Source organism: Stigmatopora argus, chromosome 3, assembly GCF_051989625.1.
Source record: "Stigmatopora argus isolate UIUO_Sarg chromosome 3, RoL_Sarg_1.0, whole genome shotgun sequence".
NCBI lineage: Eukaryota > Metazoa > Chordata > Actinopteri > Syngnathiformes > Syngnathidae > Stigmatopora > Stigmatopora argus.
In genome coordinates this window covers 22,761,416-22,781,536 of record NC_135389.1, presented here as the reverse complement: position 1 = coordinate 22,781,536, position 20,121 = coordinate 22,761,416, and the positions used below count along the sequence as shown (strand labels likewise).

Below are 20,121 nucleotides of genomic sequence, written 5' to 3'. Positions count from 1 at the left end.
GCAGAAGAGTCTAATGCAAAAAAAAATATGATTAAAGTGGCGCTAGAGTTAGCGTCGGTGCCACAGTACCCTATTGGTGCATTCGGGACTCAGCTCTGTCACCAGCGGTTTCCATATTTTATCTCAAAGCCGAATGCACCCATCAAAAGAGCCACATGTGTCTGCCGAGCCATAGGTTCCCTCCCCCTGCTCTCCGCGGACCTGAAATTTGAACCCTGCCTACCCCAAAACCCGTTTCTCCACGACCTCGTAAAAACACATTTAAAAACAAAAGCAACGTCAGCATCATCCCGCCCCTGCCATTCGAAACAATCTACGTCGCAATTGCCGTTCACGATAAATAAAGCGCGAGTTGAAATCCAGCGAGTCCGCCTTTGACACATGCATCTCACATCACTGGCAAACGAGACTAATTTAACAAGCGAGTGCGGGAACGCTACCTTTCTCCAGAAACACTTTCACCCATTAGCGTGATTTGTTAGCATCCTCACGACTTTCAATTGCCATGCAAAGTGTCAAACAAGACAAACGCCAAACGCCAAGACCGCCATCTTTCTGCGCATATTTTCCGAATACATTGAAGACACCCTCCCCCCCGTTTTCCTTACAACCATTGGCTGATTTTTGAATATTGCCCCCCCTTAGCTTCAACCCACCATGTGCTCTGAGGCCCAAATTATTCCCAGAAGGCTACCAAGAGGGTGTGGAGGAGTGGGTGGATACGTTAATTTATCTCCCTTGGATTAACTGGCAGGAGAAAGCATCCTCGTCTTTTTTTCGGGGGGGATGATGACCCGAGTCGACCTAAAACCTTGAGACGGTGTCCATTAAACCATGAGCCTGGGCGCTTTTACATTTTTTTTTTAATGCGTTAGCCTGACCTCATTGCCCTACCCCCGACCGACAGACCTTTATCCGATGCTACAGAGTCGACGTTCGTGTATGACTGGAGGTCTAGGCTGATGAGGTCACCTTTGTAGATCTATTAGCACGCTATAGGCTAGCTGATCAGAAGTGAACAGATTCCTTGAGGGCAACAAAAGAGGTTCAGTGTGGGGATTTGTTTAAAGATGCCCCGAGGTCAATCAAGCACAACGATAGAAGAATCAATAAAACGGCACCATTCAAGATGCATAATCCCATTATGAAAAAAAAAAAGGAAGCTCCTCAAATTTACAGCCTCGTATGATTATGCGGCAGCTTTGGTGGACATTAGATTTAAAGTGGCTGTTATTTTTATTGCTGACGGACCTCACTTTGCCTATCTAGATCAAGGGTGTCAGACTCGGGTTAGTTCGCAGGCTGCAATAACATCAACTCGATTTCATGTGGGCCGGACCATTTTAGATATAATATTTAGATTTTTTTAAAATTGGATTATAAGAACTGGATCAAAATCCCTACATATTCAGTTTTTTTATAGATATAAAACTTTAAACTTTTTTTTCTTAGTAAGGGAAAACATCTAATATTCATTTGTTTTTCATTTTAAATGGAAACATTTTTTTAAAATTATATTCAATATTAAAGTGGAAAACCGAAAATATTTTTATATATTTATTTTTAGATTTTACAAAATGCTTTTTGACCTAAAAACACCAAAAGAAAAAAATGGATGAAAAATTGCAATTATTGATTTAAAAAGGGGAAAATCAGGAAATATAATATACATCTATAATCTTCATTTGAATTTGATCCTAAAAAAGAAAGTTGGCACTCATGATTTACTTACTCGGGTAATCGGGACCAGATTTGGCACCCGGGCCGCCACTTGGGCACCTGTGATCGAGATCAATGCTTTTGTGGCGCCAGTGATTTGTTGCTTCACACTGATTACGTTTTTGCAAATTTGAAAAATGTTTCTTCTAGTGCCTTTATTTAAATGGCAATTCTGTAACGCAAAATAGTCGTAGTCTTTCCTCGATTATCAGGACTTGTCTTATGGCGATTTTTTTTTTTTCTGCTATTAATTCTTTTAAATACATGTATGTACCTAAAAATGTTAAAATCAACGCTGAAACTCGTAAGCGGAAGCCACTCTTGCTACTAGGACTCGGCACTGAAGGAAAAAAATAAAAAATAAATATATATAATAGGGGTGACTAATGAGTAATAGGCGGCCATGTTTGGTCCACATTAACCGCAATATTCGAGGGATTACTGTACCTCTACTTACAAATTAAGTAGTTCCAGAACTTTTTCGTAACTTGGATTTTTCATAACTAGGGCAGTAATCTGTTTAATATGTCTTTTGTTCCAAGGTCCTCAAAAAAATACCAACTAAAGCCTTTAAAAATGATCCACCTTTGTATGAAAGCTGTGTGAAACGGAGAAAAATTAAAAAAGAAAGATTAATTAATGGATTAAAATGAGTAACAAGCATGCAAAAACATGTTCTACTTGTACAGTAGTACAGCACAGTACAGTAAGGGGAAGCTAACGTTAGCACACGAACATATAAACATACGAAATGATGTATTCAAAGCAACTTAGCATTAATTAGTAGTCCATCTCGTCGTTCATTGCGGAGCGCGGAGTTTCAAAATAAAATAACGGATACAGGAAATGCATTTACATTTTGGGGGATTCGTAACTTGGATCTTGTTTTCGTATGTCGGGACGGCAATTTGCCTATCAAACGGTTTCGTAACCTGAAAATGTTTACCTAGAGACATTCGTAAGTAGAAGCAGGACTTTATACGAAAAAAGCACATTTCAGCGAATTATTGATGTGGAAATACAAGCGCAATTTGAGTTTTTAAACACAATTTATTCCATTTTCATGGGCCGTTTAAATGACAACTCTAATGGGGATGAAAATGCAAAGTAGTTCATTCATTATTTTGTTCCATTGTGTCATCTTGTAATGGCGCTGAACATTTGTTTGGTTGTTAGCATTCTAGTTTGAGGGCTAGCTCGGGGCTTTTTCTACTTCCTATGAAAATTTCTCATTCACATTTTTATGTGAGGAGTGAGTGGTTGTCATGGAGATACAAATCAAGTAGCGCCGTCCTCATCGTCGAGTGGAATGCTTAATCACGAGACGTCCAATGAACTGGTGTTTATAAGTGAAAAATCAATGGCTATCCTTTGGGAATAAGAGGCCATTGTTTGCGCTGCGCCTGCCATTGATTCTTTTTAATATCAGCTAATTAAGATCAATCAACTCATCTTCTTTTTCTTGTTACTTATTACAGTATTTAAAAAAAGTTTATTTATTTTTATCTACTGATTAGCTAGCTTGTGGTCCTCTAACGATGACTATTAGCATTTTTCTTCATACTTCTGTTTGGGTCGTTATGTTGCCATTAGCAGCCTTTTTTAATCGTTTTGTTAAAATTTGGGTTTAAAAAAAGCTGATATACAAAAAATCATTGTCAAATTTTTCTCCACCAACCCTTTCCAGGAACAGACAGATGAAATTTATTTGTTATTAAATCGGACATTTAACCAACAGGTGGTTAGCCACTCCAGTGAATTTGGAACCCATATTTTCCATCATCCGTTCCCTTTAACAGTGTGAGTTTTCTGCTAAATGCTAATTAGCTTGGAAATCAAGACAAGAATTGGGTAACAAGACAACGCTGATTGCCTGAAAAGCAACACAAGGCGCGTTTTCATGCAGCGCGACGTGCCACAATGCGCTATTTATATCCACGGCCACGTTCCCACATGAATTAAAGATGCCGTTAATAATTTATCGCCACCGAGAGAGATGTTTTGGTTGGCTTCACGCGGGTTTTTGACCACCCGGCGCTCGCTTTGAAGCCGCCACCTGTGACGCAGCTGGAGCGACCGCCGTCAAAAATGGCGTCCGCTCATTTTCATTCGACAAACGCCAATTTAATGACTTCCCAATCGGGTCCGATAAGTTTTCGGTAGGCGACCGGTCATTGCTTCGTGTATCAAAGTCAAGGTATTTATTGATATTCAGCGCACATGGTTGCGCACTCCAGGGATCACAGCTTGGATTGTATGGTTTTTTTTCCCAAACAATTCCCACTCTTTAAAGGTGCTACCTCGTCCGTTGCCTAGGTTACCCAAGGCAAGCGTGGGGATGAAGATGTTTCTTCCGGTAGAATGAGATGAGCCCCACTTTTCTTTCCTAATCCAGAGCTTTGCATTCGCTACATTTGATACTTATCTCTGGGCTTCGGGAAATGTAGCCTAGCTCGTTAGTTGATGCAAGTGTGGGTAAGTCTGAGGGAAGGAGGCGGAGTTCCTGAAAAACACGCTATTTTCTCGCATATTAGCCGCCTCCGCGTACTCTTAAAATTGACTTAAAATCGTTGAATTTGACGATTTCTCGCATATAAGTCGCCCTCTGATTCACAATGTTCACCTCCATATTCGTGGTTTTTATAGGGAGTACAAATGGGTTACTTTGAAGGGAAAATTTTAAGAATAGTATTTCTGAGATACTGTATGAATTGAAGGGATCGTCTGTGTGCGTGCGTAAAAACGACGGTTTAGCGCACAAGAATAAGGCTAAATATGAAAAAAAATTCTGTGTTCTAACCTTAGCTATGTTTGGTTGTTCGTCTCCTCGTGCCTTGCGATTGGCTGGCCACCGACTCAGGCTGTCCCTCGCCTGGTGCCCAAAGTCAGCTAGGATAGGCTCCAACAGCCCCTCGCAATTTTTCCCACAAGCGGGGTGTAAAAAATGTAATATGGCTCGAGCAGCAAGCACATCTCAGGGCCCGCAAGTTTACAACCTCGCCGTATCCACGTTCCACACTCGGCTGAAGGTTATATTTGCGGGTTTAAAGGCAGCTTAAATATCAGTTTGTCAGAAAGGCAATTGAAGAAGGCTCAAAATACAGCCATCACCGTAAAGACGGATGCTCTCGGCGTGCTTTGTGATGTGAGGCCCATTAACTGGCGGAATGAACACGGCGGGCGCCCGCCTCCTTTCTACCCGAGTGGGCAAAGGGCTGTCCGGCTGATGAACGACTGGGGGATGCTGGGAAAGGACACAAGCGGGAGACTGGAAGGCCATTCCTATGAATTTGATGGGAACAATAGCCACGAAGGTAGTGGATTAATTAAAAGTTAACGTGATCAAAGAGTGGCCCGGATTTATGCCGGAGCTCGAGTGAGGAGGCCTTGGCTCTCTTTGACTTTCAAGAAACTCACACCCCAATTAAAGCGGTACACGGTCGATTGGTCGAGTCGTACGGTGTTTGTAAGGTTTTTTGGGGGTTTGTAAGGGGAATCATAATCATTTATAAGGGCAGTTATCGGCAGAGGTTGACTGGTATGCTGTTGATATTTAGATATTAGATATTAAACTCACTCTCTCTCTCTCATGATTATAATTTGAGAGTTTGTTTCAACAGTAACAACCCGGCGACCAAACGTCCGTTCTACCAAACGTCCGTTCTACCAAACGTCCGTTCTACCAAACGTCCGCTCGACCAAACGTCCGCTCGACCAAACGTCCGCTCGACCAAACGTCCGCTCGACCAAACGTCCGCTCGACCAAACGTCCGCTCGACCAAACGTCCGCTCGACCAAACGTCCGCTCGACCAAACGTCCGCTCGACCAAAAGTCCGCTCGACCAAACGTCCGCTCGACCAAACGTCCGCGCGACCAAACGTCCGCTCGACCAAACGTCCGCTCGACCAAACGTCCGCTCGACCAAACGTCCGCTCGACCAAACGTCCGCTCGACCAAACGTCCGCTCGACCAAACGTCCGCTCGACCAAACGTCCGCTCGACCAAACGTCCGCTCGACCCAAACGTCCGCTCGGCCAAACGTCCGCTCGGCCAAACGTCCGCTCGACCAAACGTCCGTTATACCAAACGTCCGTTATACCAAACGTCCGTTATACCAAACGTCCGTTATACCAAACGTCCGTTATACCAAACGTCCGTTATACCAAACGTCCGTTCTACCAAACGTCCGTTCTACCAAACGTCCGCTCTACCAAACGTCCGCTCTACCAAACGTCCGCTCTACCAAACGTCCGCTCTACCAAACGTCCGCTCGACCAAACGTCCGCTCGACCAAACGTCCGCTCGACCAAACGTCCGCTCGACCAAACGTCCGCTCGACCAAACGTCCGCTCGACCAAACGTCCGCTCGACCAAACGTCCGCTCGACCAAACGTCCGAGTACCGCTATTCTTCGTACCTTCAAAGACTCCATTGTGTCTCGTCAAGCTCCCCCGATAAAAGGTTGGACTAAATGAAAGCATGTGCAGATAACCTTTCCCCCGAAGGTTGCACTGGATCTCGAATTCCGCCCCCCGTCTTGTAAAAACTGGCGTCCGTGAAGAGCTTTTTTCACTTTTAATGCACTTCCCAAAGAGCATCCATCACTCGGGCCGTCCCATCGAGTGGCGTCGCTTGACCGCGGGCAGAGGGCTACTGTATCGGTCTCGCTCCGCCGATGATGAGACGCACCATTTGGGTGACTGATGAGCGTCTTAACCTCGGGGGTCAGCCATTGCCGCGTGGCAAAGTAACGGTCATTCCTCCACGGGAGCTAATAATGGACGTTGTCAGCACATTCCGCCGCTCTCGTATTTGTCTTCTTCTCCGCCGAGAGCACATTTTGTTTGAGCGAGCCCCTCTAGTGTCTCTGTCAACCACCTTTTCAATTACAACCAAAGAATTGATGTCCAATCTAAAGAACGGCGAACTCCGACATGCGCCTTTGGCGTAAGAGAGGCGCCTCGTAGCTCCGTCAAACAAGTAGCATTCGTCAAAGGAAGACGACTTGAGTTTTCAAACGCACGCCGTCCCGAAAGATGACTTTTATTTCTCGGCGCTTGCTCGAGAAAGACATCGTGGAATTGTTTTTCAAAAGAAATACAATCATACCTCTACTTAAGAATGACATTTTCAGGTTACAATTCTTTTTTATGAGTGACTCGAGATACAAAATCCCCGAAAAAGTAAATGCATTTGCTAATCCGTTATTTTATTTTGAAAATATTGGTGCGGTTGCATTGATTCTCACTTTAGAACATCGGTATAATCACAATAAAAGCATTCATTTCAATTGGCTTTCTCACAACAACAACTATCCAAGATTCTCTCTTACATCCCCGACTAAATGCATCCTTATTAATGATTGCAATTCCCCTTATTAAGCGTTTAAAAACCAAAGTGTCTCCTCCCTTCCAACTTGACGGGCTAATGTCACTTTTTGGGGTTTACCATCGCCTAAGTAAATCATGAGTGCCGACTTTCTGTTTTAGGATCAAATTCTTATGAAGATTATAGATGTATATTATATTTCCTGATTTTCCCCCTTTTAAATCAATAATTGTCATTTTTTAATCATTTTTTTCTGTTTTTAGTTCAAAAATCATTTTGTGAAATCTAAAATTATATTTAAAAAAAGCTAAAATAAACATTATTTTAGATCTATAAAAAAAACGGAATATTCAGGGCTTTTAATCCAGTTCATTTAATCTATTTATTAAAAAAACAAATCTAAATATTATATCTAAAATGGTCCGGCCCACGTGAAATCAAGTTGACGTTAAAGCGGCCCGCGAACAAACCAGAGTCTGACACCCTTGCTCTAACCTATCGCGAACGATGCCAGATCCATTTTATTTTCCAGCCTAAAAGTGTCTCAACCCTTCCAACATGACGGGCTAATGTCGCTTTTTGGGGTTCACCATCGCCTAGCAACAGCGGAAAGCTCTCTCCTTGTTAGTTCTTAAGAACGTTTTTAGACTGATGCCCGACACGGACGTCACGGAGCACCGGCGAGTGGCGGACGGCATGAGCCGTAATGGCGGCGGCGTGTGAAGTAGCTTTTCTGTTTTGGCTGGCCTCCAAAATTAAAGCCCAGAAAATCGGATTACGGCGGTCCCCGGGGACGGGACGCCCACCGGCGCCGTTGATGAGCGCTCATCTACTCCGTTCGACCCGTCGACGGCCGGGAGGCCAATTTGTTAACAATTATTGCTCGTTAACGGGGCCCCCGCGCGCCGGAGAGGCTTTCGCCGCCGAGACAATTAAAGAGAAAGTATAGCAATTATCGTAGTTTGACTGGAGATGCTCGCTAATGTGGGTGTCCTCAGAAATTCATATATGCTCTTAGCCAATTTGCGGCAAAGGCTAGCATTAGCGCGGACACCTGCGGTGTTTTTCTCGTTATAAATACTACGCGGGGAGATTCCCCAAGGTCGACACCGGCAATTATGTGGAAACCCGTGTCAGGCTTAACAAACAAGGTCAAATTGTGTTTGAATGTCGGGACGGTAGGAGGATACGCTATATTTGAGCTAGCCGCGGCGCCATTTTTACCTTGAATTGTAAGTGTGCGTGGGGTGTAAACATATTAAAATCTCGTTTATTTTAGCCGTTGTGCTAATTGACGAGAGAAATTGTAAAATTTCTTCGATCTAAAGAATGTGTTTACTCATAAGGAGGCTTTAGCGTTAGCATCCAAGCTAACAGGAGCCATTTGCAAGAAGCATGTAAAGGAACATCTAAACAAAACAAAAACATCGACAATAGTAGCAATTTTCTTTTCTTGCGGATGTTTGAGTTAAGAATTAAAACAACCCAAATCTTCCCTTATCAGGAAAATCAACCACAATCATACTTTGTATCGACAATTTTGTGGTTGCTTAAAAACAAATGATGACGGTAGTATTTGTTTAGTTTATTCCACAGTTGATGTGCATACAAATGTATAGAAATGATATCTATTTATTTATTTATATACATAAATTTCAGTTAGAATTTTCAAGTAGAAAAGAAATGTATTTTATTTTGAGTATTTTCCACCTTAAAGTTAATCGTTAGGAATTGAATCGAATAAACAATTTAATCCAAATGTTTTTTCTAGTATAGAAATGAGTTGCATTTCAACTCATTTCTTTCAATTATATTTTACCCGATTCAAAACATATCATTTTTTCGCATTATGAACCATTTTGAATTAATACAACTCTAAAATCGGAATTTATTAGCATTGATTGCATAATTTTATTGTTCACGATCATGAATATAGTTAAAAACGGCTTTAAAACTAAGCAAAATGACGCTCAGAAAGAAGATTCATTTGAGCTATTTTCGGTTTACTTTACACAGAATAATGGATTAAAAAATGGCAATTATTGATTTAAAAGGGGTAAAATCAGGAAATTGAATATACATCTATACTCTTCTTTTTAATTTGATCCTAAAACAGAAAGTCGGCACTCATGATTTACTTCCTCGGGCCGCACAAAATGATGCGGCGGGCCAGATTTGGCCCCCGGGCCGCCACTTTGACACCTGTGACTTAAAGAATCAACGCCATGAACTAGTTTTGGCTCTTTGAATAGAAGCACAGAAATATTCCATGCCATCACCCGCACGTTAGCCGTTAGCGTCGCGCTGGAATAGCCAGCTCGGCGCCGAGCTCCTCGCACAAAAGCGCCTCGCCATCAACTGCGCGTCAGTCGGCTCTGGCAAAACTACCCTCCTCCCCGTCCCCGTCCCCGTCCCCGCCCTCGCTCCGGCATCCCGCCAATCCCCGTCCCCGAGCCCGCTGCCACCACATTATTCAGGATCGCGCGTGGGGGGGAGGGTCTAGCGCCTCGGCCACAACTCCGGCGTGCCAGCGCGGCACACGGCGGCGGATGCTGAAGCTGCGCGCAACTCCACCACCCAGAAGATGCCGGCCGCCGAGTGAACGGATGAGAAGCGGCTGCGCTGCGGACCCTCCTCGACTCCCCTCCCTCTCTCCCCCCTCGTGTCCGTCACCGGGGAGAATCGGACGCCCGCCGTTTCCACCACAACTATAATGGGCTGCAATCTGTGCACTTTACAGAAGCGCGAGGAACACTATAAGCTGCTGTATGACATTGCGCAGGTGAGATGCTGCTGTTGACGATTATTGCCGGGACGGGATTGGACGGGAATCGGAAAGGAAATGCAAAAAAATGACAACAAAAGAGTCTTTTTCTTTGACGGACAATAGTTGGGTGATCGGGTGACGAGCCGAGTTCCAGTTCCTTCGTTTGTGTCTGACCCGAAGGACCAACTTTATTACTTTATTTTTAATTTTTTTTATGGAATAACACCCAAAGATTTGACGAGGGAACGTCCCCCGGAGTGTGGTGGTGAATTTGTTATGCCTTCGGGGCTTGTTGAACTTTTTGCGATGAGGACGGCGTGCCATTTGGTTTTACCGTGTGCGCTGATAAAGGTCACTAGGGAATTATTTTGACGTTGAAAATCAATAGATTTGAGTTATTTTCAGGGTGATATGGTGTAGCCTGTGATTTTTAGCTATTTTTAGCGGGTTTGCAGACTAGGAAATACTTTAGCTTGAGCACAACTAGCCAAAACAAGGCTAAATTTGGCTAAATTGACCATTTCTTGACGAGGTAGTTGACTCATTTTCATATGTTGATGATTTTTGGAAGAAAACGTGCATGAAACCCTTTTAGTTTCTGAAATATTGTTAGTTGTGTATTTGTTTGCAGTTTCTTCATCCAGTGTGCCAAATCCGAAATATTAGTTATATTTATTTAGTCATAGGCTGCCCCAAAAAAATCTAATATTCAATTTCAATGGACTTTTGGTCCGAAATTTGGACTCAACTTTCTCACATCTTATTAATTATTGACACGCTCAAGCACATCTGCTCTCGTTTTGAATTTGGCCGTTCGTCCGTTTTAATTAACAGAATGTTAATCAATTAATATTCTCTCCCCGCATGGGTATTATGCATCGTTAATTACTTACAACCCAAATAGATTTGCTTTGCTCATAATCCAATGCAAAAAAAGATGAGTCCAGACTCCAAAAACTTTGAAATTTACAAAGTTTGTTAAAAATAAAAAGCTTTACGACTTTGGCGTGAAAACAATTGACATTTTTATGGCACATGCTGCCATTTCTTAACGTAAGAACCCAAATAAATGGGATTTTTACATAGCATTTCACAAATGCATTGACATCCACTTAGCTTCCCGCGCTAAATATTAGCTCACGGCTCGTATACGTCCGGGTACGCATCCTCAATCCAAGCAAGTGCTCACCAAGCCACCTCCACCTCCACCGCCACTCGGCAGCGGTGTTCAAGTGTCAGGCTAATAACTGTGAAGCGGCCCGTTCCTTCGCCGACTCCCCCTCATAACGCCCGCCTTCACGCCGCTGTGATCACGGCTCTCATTAGCGGTTTTATACACCCGCCCCGTGCATTAATTAGACCTAGAAAATGTCCTGTGCGAAGCGTCGTCGTAAGTGGCTGCGGAGGCGGCAAACAAAAGAAGGCTTAACCGCTACCGCCGTGCGTTGGTGCGTTGGTGCGTGCAACTTGACACTCTGCCAAACTCGGGCCAGTCACGGTGGCTATTGTTGTTCACTTGGGGAGTTTGCGCCAAACCCTTGCTAGGTTTAATAAAAATAAAAGGAATCAGGTGTCCACTGATGGCATGTGAATTAAAGTAGAAAGTACAGTGGTACCTCGAGATACGAGTTTAATGCGTTCCGGGACTGAGCTCGTATGTCAATTTACTCGTAACTTAAATGATCCTGAGGATCTTCCTTGGAAACGTTCTACCATCAAACCTTTGCCGATTCAGAACCCAAAGGTGGTCAATTGCTCGAATTTGGTAGTCCGCTCAGCCAGGATATACCGTATTTTTTCGAATATAGGCTGTATTTTTTCGTGACCGGACGTTTGGTCGCCCGGGTGAATATAATTTTGAGAGCTGGTTTCAACAGTAAACTCTCTGTCATGTTGTCAAACGTCCGGCGACCAAACATCCGGTGACCAAACGTCCGGCGACCAAACGTCCGGCGACCAAACGTCCAGGTACCGTATTTTTTTCGCTCAAAAAACTACGACTGAATCAAGGGTACGGCTTATATTCGCACAAATTAGACTTGACATGCACGAAACTGCAAGGTGATAAAGACGAAACGCCATTACACAAGACAATGCGGCCTAAACGGTCATTTATTTCAAAATAGAGAAGCGCTAAACAGATAAAACACTTAACAAAATTTATTTTGATGTATATGAATGAAATTCAAGTAAACAAATAAAGCGTATTTTGCATAAAACGTGAAAAAACGCCATATTACATAGGGACGATGAACTTAGACCGCTACGGACCCACTTCCTGGTTGTACTGCTCACGTGACTTCCTGTTTTACTTTGTCTACGATGATTTTTCAAATTTTCCCTTCAAAGTAATACATTTGTACTCCCTATTAAAACCATGAAACTGAAAATTCTTAATCAGGGGGCGTCTTATACGAGGGAATTTTTAAAATTCAACGATTATAAGGCAATTTTAAGGGTACGGCTTATACGCGGAGGCGGCTAATATGCAAGAAAATACAGTAATTCTAGTCCTCTAACTTTTTGGGAACCTTTGGCGCGTGGCACCTTTTGCTTTTCACAAAGGAAGGAACTGACTTGGATGATGAAAGAACGTCCCCGAAGAATGCAACCAGGAGCCACCTCGCGTTTACCTTCATTTTCCACTTCATTTGTCTATGTTGTCATCGAAATAGCGTCGTGAACAAAGGGAATTAAGACAGGATGAATCATTGCATCCTACGCCTTAAGGGTGACTGGAATCCTTGGCGCGGTGTGCTAGCAAGTAGTCTTTTGTGGCGGACCGGCAATGGGGATTAGCGGCGTTAGGCGGGCGGGGTGGGGGTGGGGGGGGTAGGCTGAGTAGGCAACGGAACCTTCAGGCGAAACTCTGGGCCCGGTCTGTCCACCCGCTGATACGCTGAGCCGCATTAGACGGGAGTCACCGCGTCGGCATATTCTCTCCGATCGCCCACTGGGAGGCCTAAAGCTGGCTCGATGCGAGGGATAAAGACTGTGATAGGAAGTGAATCTTGGAGTAAGAAAGCCTCTGCTTCAAGTTGAGGGCTGGTTTTAGAAGACGGCGTTCCTACTGTGGACAATTGAATCTGTTCGGGCAAAGCTTGGGTTTCTGTAGAGAAATGCTAGGATGGCGTAGGACAGGGGTAGGGAACCTATGGCTCGGGAGCCACATATGGCTCTTTTGATGGGTGCATATGGCTCTCCACTAACCTGTGAGGTAAACTATGGAAACTGCTGGTGAGAAAGCGCAGGAATAGGAGCGTTACGTTAGTATTATGGCATTGACACTACCCCAGCGCCTTATAATCTTTTTTTTCGTGGCCGGATGATTCGCCTAAAGACGTTTCGCCGACGGACGTTTGACAGACGGACAGGTCGCCGAATGGACGTTCCACCGAACGGTCATTCGGCCGAACGGCCGTTCGGCCGAATGACCGTTCGGTGGAGCGTCCATTCGGCGACCTGTCCGTCTGTCAAACGTCCGTCGGCGAAACGTCTTTAGGCGAATCATCCGAGTACCATTTTTTTTCATTACACTCTTTTGCATGGATTTTCTCATTGATACTCATTGATTAGCAACAACGTAACAATGTTGTCAAAAGAATTCAGAGACTTTTTGTACTTTAAAAGTGGTGAAGTGACTAAAAAAGGCACACATTTTCATGTATGTTGACTTTTAAATTCGGAGCATGGCTCTCAAGGATTAACATTTAAAAAATATGAATTGTTTATGGCTCTTTCCATCAGAAAGGTTCCCGACCCCTGGCGTAGGAAATGGGGTGGCTACAATCTGAAGGAAGTTCTTGTGAATGGACAGAAATTCTCACTGACACGATTTACATCTCGCCGAAATGTTTCCTATTGGACAACGTTGTTGGCGCTAACCTGGAGTTCGAAGACCGTATTATTCCGTTGTAGGTCGTAGGGCTGGAGTGTTAAATATGTTGATCGCTAAGGTACTATTGGTAGATGGTATGATCCGAGGATTGGATTTGTAGTCAAGTTTGAAATGGGACTTGAGATGGGAAACAGCGCCATCGCGAGTCCAAGCACGGTTACTACCTGCCGACACCGTGTTGGGTCCTGGTGGCATCGAAAAACTTGAAAAGTAGATCTTAAAGCAAAAAAGTTGGAGTATTCCTAATCATCACTTCTTACACAAACGCCAACGAGCTGAATTCTGTTTTTTTCGTGTACTGTATATATGCGGGTAAATTGCGTACCTCTGTTCCAGGGGTGCTAAACTGACTTTTTTGTCGCGGACTATGTCGTAGTTTTGATTTCATCCGGAGGGCCGTTCGTTATGTTTTCCAACGATGCTAGCAAAATGAATCGATTAATGAATGACAATTTTTCCAATCGTGCTGATCGATAGATCATTTTTGGCATCAAAATTAGTACAAATCTTCTCTCTGAGCCTCTTAATCGCAAATATTTTCTTGTAGTGGATTGTTTACATTTATTTACATTTTTTTTGTAATCAGAAAAGAGGGCAATTATCAAATCTATCATGTCTTAACCTTATGATGTTTATTGAGGTCTGAGGAAAAGAGGAATGATCTTAGATATATAACATTTAGATATTTATTTTTTAAATCAGATTAAAAGATCTAAATCAAAAGCCCTAAATATTCAGTTGGTTATAGATCTAAAATAAATGTTAAAAATGCTTTTTAAACGAACAACACAAAAAGAAAAAAACTACGATTTGTAATTCAAAAAAAATTGCAATTAATGTTGTAAAAAAACAAGGAAAAACAGGAAATATTCCCTATATAGATATAATCTTCATTCGAATTGGATCAAAAAACAGTAAATATTCCCTACACATATATCATTGAAATTTAATATACATCTATACTCTTCATTTGAATTTGATCCTAAAACAGAAAGTCGGCACTCATCATTGACTCTCGGGCCGCACAAAATGACCTGGCGGGCCAGATTTGGCCCCCGGGCCACCACTTTGACACCAATCCACCCATCTGTATTATACGCCGATACACACAAAAGTCCATCCGACTGAGTTGAATATTTTAATGCAAATAAGGCCAATGTGGTTTTGCCGGTGTCACAGCGTGGCGGAGGGCCGCTTGATTTGGGGCGCCGGATTCCGTCACGCCGCTTGCTTTTCCGCCGCCGTCCTTCCTCTTCCTCGGCGTCTGTAGACAATTTTTATTTTTTACGAGCCCCCTCACTCCAGCCCACCCTTCCCCCGCCCACTTTCTATTTCTCCACACTTCCCATTCCCTCACGGCCGACCCTACGAGCGCTGGGAGATTTATGACCGGCGGGCTTCTTCCCGTTGCCTACCCTGGCTTTTCAAGAACGTGGGTGTTCCGCGTGGCAGCTCGTCCACCTTTTCGGCGTGGCGCGCAAATCCCCGTTCTCGGCGGGAGGACATCTTTTATTTACGGCGTAAGATCAGCTTTCTAGCGTCAACACGGACGGAGACGCGCCGTTTTGTCAGGCTCGGATGAACGTGGGGGTCGGCAGAGCCGGAGTTTTTCTTTCAGGGTTTGTTGAATGTGGCTAGATTACGACAAAAAAAACTTGGTGTCGCCGTATCATGGCAGAAACGATTACGTTTTGGTGAGGATCGTTTTCCACCAGGAATTCCGGGAACTTGGAGATTGCCAGTCTTATTTTAGGGTTTTCAAAAGTTTCCAATTACCGTATTTTCTCGCATATAGGCCGTATTTGTCGCTCAAAAAATGATGACCGAATCGAGGGTACGGCTTATATGCGCACAAATTAGACTTGACGTGCACGAAACTGCAAGGTGACAAAGACGAAACGCCATAACGCAAGACAATGTAGCCGATACGTCATTTTTTTCAAAATATAAACAGATAAAACCCTTAAAATTTATTTTGATGTCTATGAATGAAATTCAAGAAAAAAAACATATCTTGCATTAAACGTGAAAAAACTCACTTGTGCCTGCCATTGCTCGCTCAGGGTGCCGCCATCTTACCTAAGGATGACAAACGAGACCACTACAGACACACTTCCTGGTTGTACTGGTCACGTGACTTCCTTTTTGAATTTGTCTACATGCAGGCAACATGCAATCCAGCAATCAATTGATACAGTATCGCATAAATGCCATGTGCGATGATTTTTTAAAATATTTTCCCTTCAAAGTAACACATTTGTACCCCCTATTAAAACCATGAATATGCAGGTGAAATTTGTGAATCAGGGGGCGGCTTATACGAGGGAAATTGTAAAATTCAACAATTTGAAGGCAATTTCAAGGCTTATATGCGAGAAAAATACGATAATTATCCTGATACGATATTTAACTCCATAAGTATCGACATTTGACCCGAAATGCTCTTGACGTATTTATTACCGCTTTTTGTTTATTTGTTTTTGCTCAACCACAGGTAACAGAAATTTGTTGTCATGGGAGCAATCAGAGTTTGCATCAGTAAAATTGATGGTATTGTTTTGCATTTTGCTGGTTAATGTAAAAAATACATATATTGTTTTTTTTATGTAGCCTCGAAAATGGTTTATGGAGTATTTTTTGGAGTATCGTTTTGAGTTCAATGTTTTTTTTTCTGGTCATAATAGCTGATAAAAGTTGAGAAATATACTACACTATAACGATCTGTATGCTTACTAAAGTATTTTGCCTTCTTGACCATGATGAAAATAGACTACAGGTTAAAAATTGAATTTGGCGTTCAAGAAGTCTGTTTTCAAACAAAGGGGTCGTCTTATATTCGGGCAATACGGTAATGCCATCGTCACAGAAAATATTGGTATGAAAAACGCTCCGATGAATCAATCAAAGCCTTTATTGTCATTATACAACAGCTGCGTATAACTAAATTAGTGGTAAAAACATAAATAGGTCATATAAAAAGTCAATTCTAAAACATTGCACAATCGCACATTGTAATTGCAAGACGTCAACATGAAAACCTCTTGATTTTTTCTTTTCCCTGAAATTCTCTTCCCACTTTTCAACAACAACATCTTCTGCAAAAGAACTGCCATTATCGACCCGACTTGGACGGCTTGACACGGTCAGCCAGACTTTTACAGCTTTATTTTCTCTGTCACGTTAGCTAACAAAGTGCGTAGCAGATTCACTGTCTACTCCTGAACGGCTTTATCACACACTTTGTGTGTCTTTGTGTGTGTTCAAGCACCCCCATATCGAGAGTGTCACGTCTCGCGTGGACCAGCGAAGCGACGGAGTGTGTCGTTTTGGGTCCTAATTAGCAGGATGGCAGATGTTGATAAGAGATGCAATGCGAATTTTCATCACGTTTGATGACCCGCAATGTCTTTAACGCAAAAGTTGATTCCGTCAGGATGGGAGCAGAATTTTTGAGGGGTCAGAAATTGAGTAGACGCGAGCCACGGGCGAGGAACCGGGTCATTTATATTTTGGACTCGGAGCCTGGCTTTTTTGCTAGCCGTTTTGCATTTTTGCGTTGCTGGTTGTTAGAAGTCTTATTAGTCAAGCAGAGCACCCCTCGGCTGCGTTGCGGAAATAAATGAGAGGTGGCTTGGTGGCTCGATGAGGCGCAACAGCCGCTGCGTGTGAATGAGACACCCGCGGATGGATATTCTATGGAAACTATTTTAGGAAAAGCAATTAACTGGGAAAAAAATGGACTTTCCGTTTTTTTTTTGCCTGGGACAGTGGTGAAGTGGTTAGCATGTCGGCCTGACGGTGGTGGGGTCGTGGGTTTGATCCCGGGGCGGTTTCCCGCCGTGTGGAGTTTGCGTGGTATACCTGGGGTTGTGTGGGTTTTCTCTGGGTACTATGGTTTCCTCACATATGACCAAAAACGTGAATGTTAGGCTAGCTGGTTGAAGCATCGTAATTGCCTAACCCACATGTGTCAAAGTGGCGGCCCGGGGGCCAAATCTGGCCCGCCGCATCATTTTGTGTGGCCCGGGAAAGTAAATGATGAGTGCCGACTTTCTGTTTTAGGATCAAATTCAAATGAAGAGTAGAGATGTATATTAAATTTCCTGATTTTCCCCCTTTTAAAGCAATAATTGTCATTTTTAATAATTGTTTTCTGTGTTTTTAGTTCAAAAATCATTTTGTAAAATCTAAAAATAGATTTAAAAAAAGCTAAAATAAACATAGTTTTAGATCTATAAAAAACTGAATATTCGGGGCTTTTAATCCAGTTCTTTTAATCCATTCATATAAAAAAAAATATTCTATCTAAAATGGTCCGGCCCACATGAAATCGAGTTGACGTAAACGCGGCCCACGAACCAACCCAAGTCTGACACCCCTGGCCTAACCCTAGCTATGATTGGTTGGTTGTCCTTTGGCTCCTCGTGCCCTGCGATTGGCTGACCACTGCTGTCAGCCTCACAGTTCTAGGGTTGTGGGTTCGATTCTCCCTGGGCTTGTGTTGGTTTTCTCTGGGTACAGCAGTTTTCTCCCACATCACGAAAACATGCATGCTAACCTAACTGGTCAAACACTCTAAGTTGCCCAATCCTAGCTATGATTGGTTGTCTTTTGTCTCTTCGTACCCTGCGATTGGCTATCCACCCATTCAGGGTGTCTCCTATAGTTCACTGGGATACACTCCAGCACCCCCTGCGACCCTTGTGAGAAAAAGCGCTTTGAAAAATGAATGTTTATTGCTAATATGAATAGTTTTGACTGTAAACATACCCAAAAGCTTGACCATGAAACACTTTATTCCCAATGTAAGGATTTTGTTTAAAACGCTGAGTGACAGGAAGGAAACCAAGCGCGTCTCGCTTTCGTATGTCGGGAAAAATCTCGGTGGTGCATCTGTGCGCGAGAGTCAAGATGATTGTTTTCTCTGAAGTTGCGACAGACGCGAAAGGTCCGACGGGGACTGTGCGGACCTGCTGTTTGCTCAGATGTCACCGCTGGTGGCCGTGTGTGTAATGGATAGGCATTGGCTAAAAGATTCAGAGGCTATCGGCGACACCCGACTGTCGTTTAAGGTGGCCTCGAGATGTGGGAGGATAGCATTTTTTTTCTGCTGCCCCTGCTTGTAATCTTCAAAGATGGCTGAGAGGAAAAATATGAATATTACAAACCCGGTAGTGTGCTCGTTAGTAGTGGTGGGATTTATCATGTTTTGGCTTTGTTTTAAGAAACTCATTGACAGCAGCTCTGATATATGTATACGTATATGGGTGTGTGTATATATATATATATATATATATATATATATATATATATATATATATATATATATATATATATATATATGTGTATTTATGTATATGTATATGTGTATATGTATATGTATATGTATATGCATATGTATATGCATATGTATATGCATATGTATATGCATATGTATATGTATGTATATGCATATGTATATGCATATGTATATGCATATGTATATGCATATGTATATGCATATGTATATGTATGCATATGCATATGCATATGTGTATGCATATGCATATGTGTATGCATATGCATATGTATATGTATATGCATATGCATATGTATATGTATATGCATATGCATATGCATATACATATGTATATGCATATGCATATACATTTTCCACGACAATGCACTCGTAAACGGAACAAACAAATTTAAATTAACTTGGATTAATATATACAGACACTCAAACATACGTTTAATGTAACTTTACACAAAACTGAATTCTAATTTTGTTGTAATCTTTTGTTACCTTCGTTTTCCGGGTTGGCGGTGTGCCACACCTCCTCCACCCTCATGTTCGCTATCGATGGACTGTTTGCTGTTGTATTGCCTTCAAAATATTCCCAAAATGATGCACACAAATGTCCTCCTCACAATAGGATAAAATAGAATAGAATAGAATGCAAATAGACATGCATTGTTTTGGAAGCCCGCAGAAAGATGGTCAAACACATAAAACTGCATTCTCTGTTTTTTGGTGCCGCCCTGCTATACATTAGTTTTTTTTTTCTCTCTCTTTGTACACTTTATCTTTGAGCTCCAGGCCACATTGGTTTGCTTACTAAACGAGTTTGCCGTCCCCAGGCGCTCCAGTGGAGAGATATTGTAAAGTTCACGCCCATTTCTATCTTTAACCCCTACGGTTTAAAGATCTTCCGGATAACAGGGACGGCGTGTTTAACGTTTCGGTCTTTTTTGATGGCCTTTAGGTTTGCTCAATCTGAAAAGAGTAATACCTTGACATACGTGTCCAAACATCTGAGAAAAAACAAAGCTCCTCCTCCACTGCAAGATTTTGTACCAAAAAATTCCAAGACATCAACAATGGCTGGCTCTAGAGGTGACTGTGTAGTTCCCTTCAAAAAGAATGCT

At 42.7% G+C, this 20,121-nt stretch overlaps 1 protein-coding gene across 2 annotated transcripts in view; it reads left to right on the top strand.

The window, feature by feature from the left end:
* Positions 1-20,121, top strand: part of LOC144071235 (PDZ domain-containing RING finger protein 4) — a 115,453-nt gene that overhangs the window by 47,289 nt on the left and 48,043 nt on the right. Inside the window, exon 1 of one of the 2 annotated variants that reach the window (XM_077596156.1) lies at positions 9,585-9,830. The exons of the other annotated variant lie outside the window; for it this stretch is intronic. Coding sequence (XP_077452282.1) covers positions 9,762-9,830 — 69 coding nt within the window. The 5' untranslated portion in view covers positions 9,585-9,761. Of the gene's footprint in view, positions 1-9,584; positions 9,831-20,121 lie in introns of those variants that run through there. 2 annotated transcript variants of the gene reach the window in all.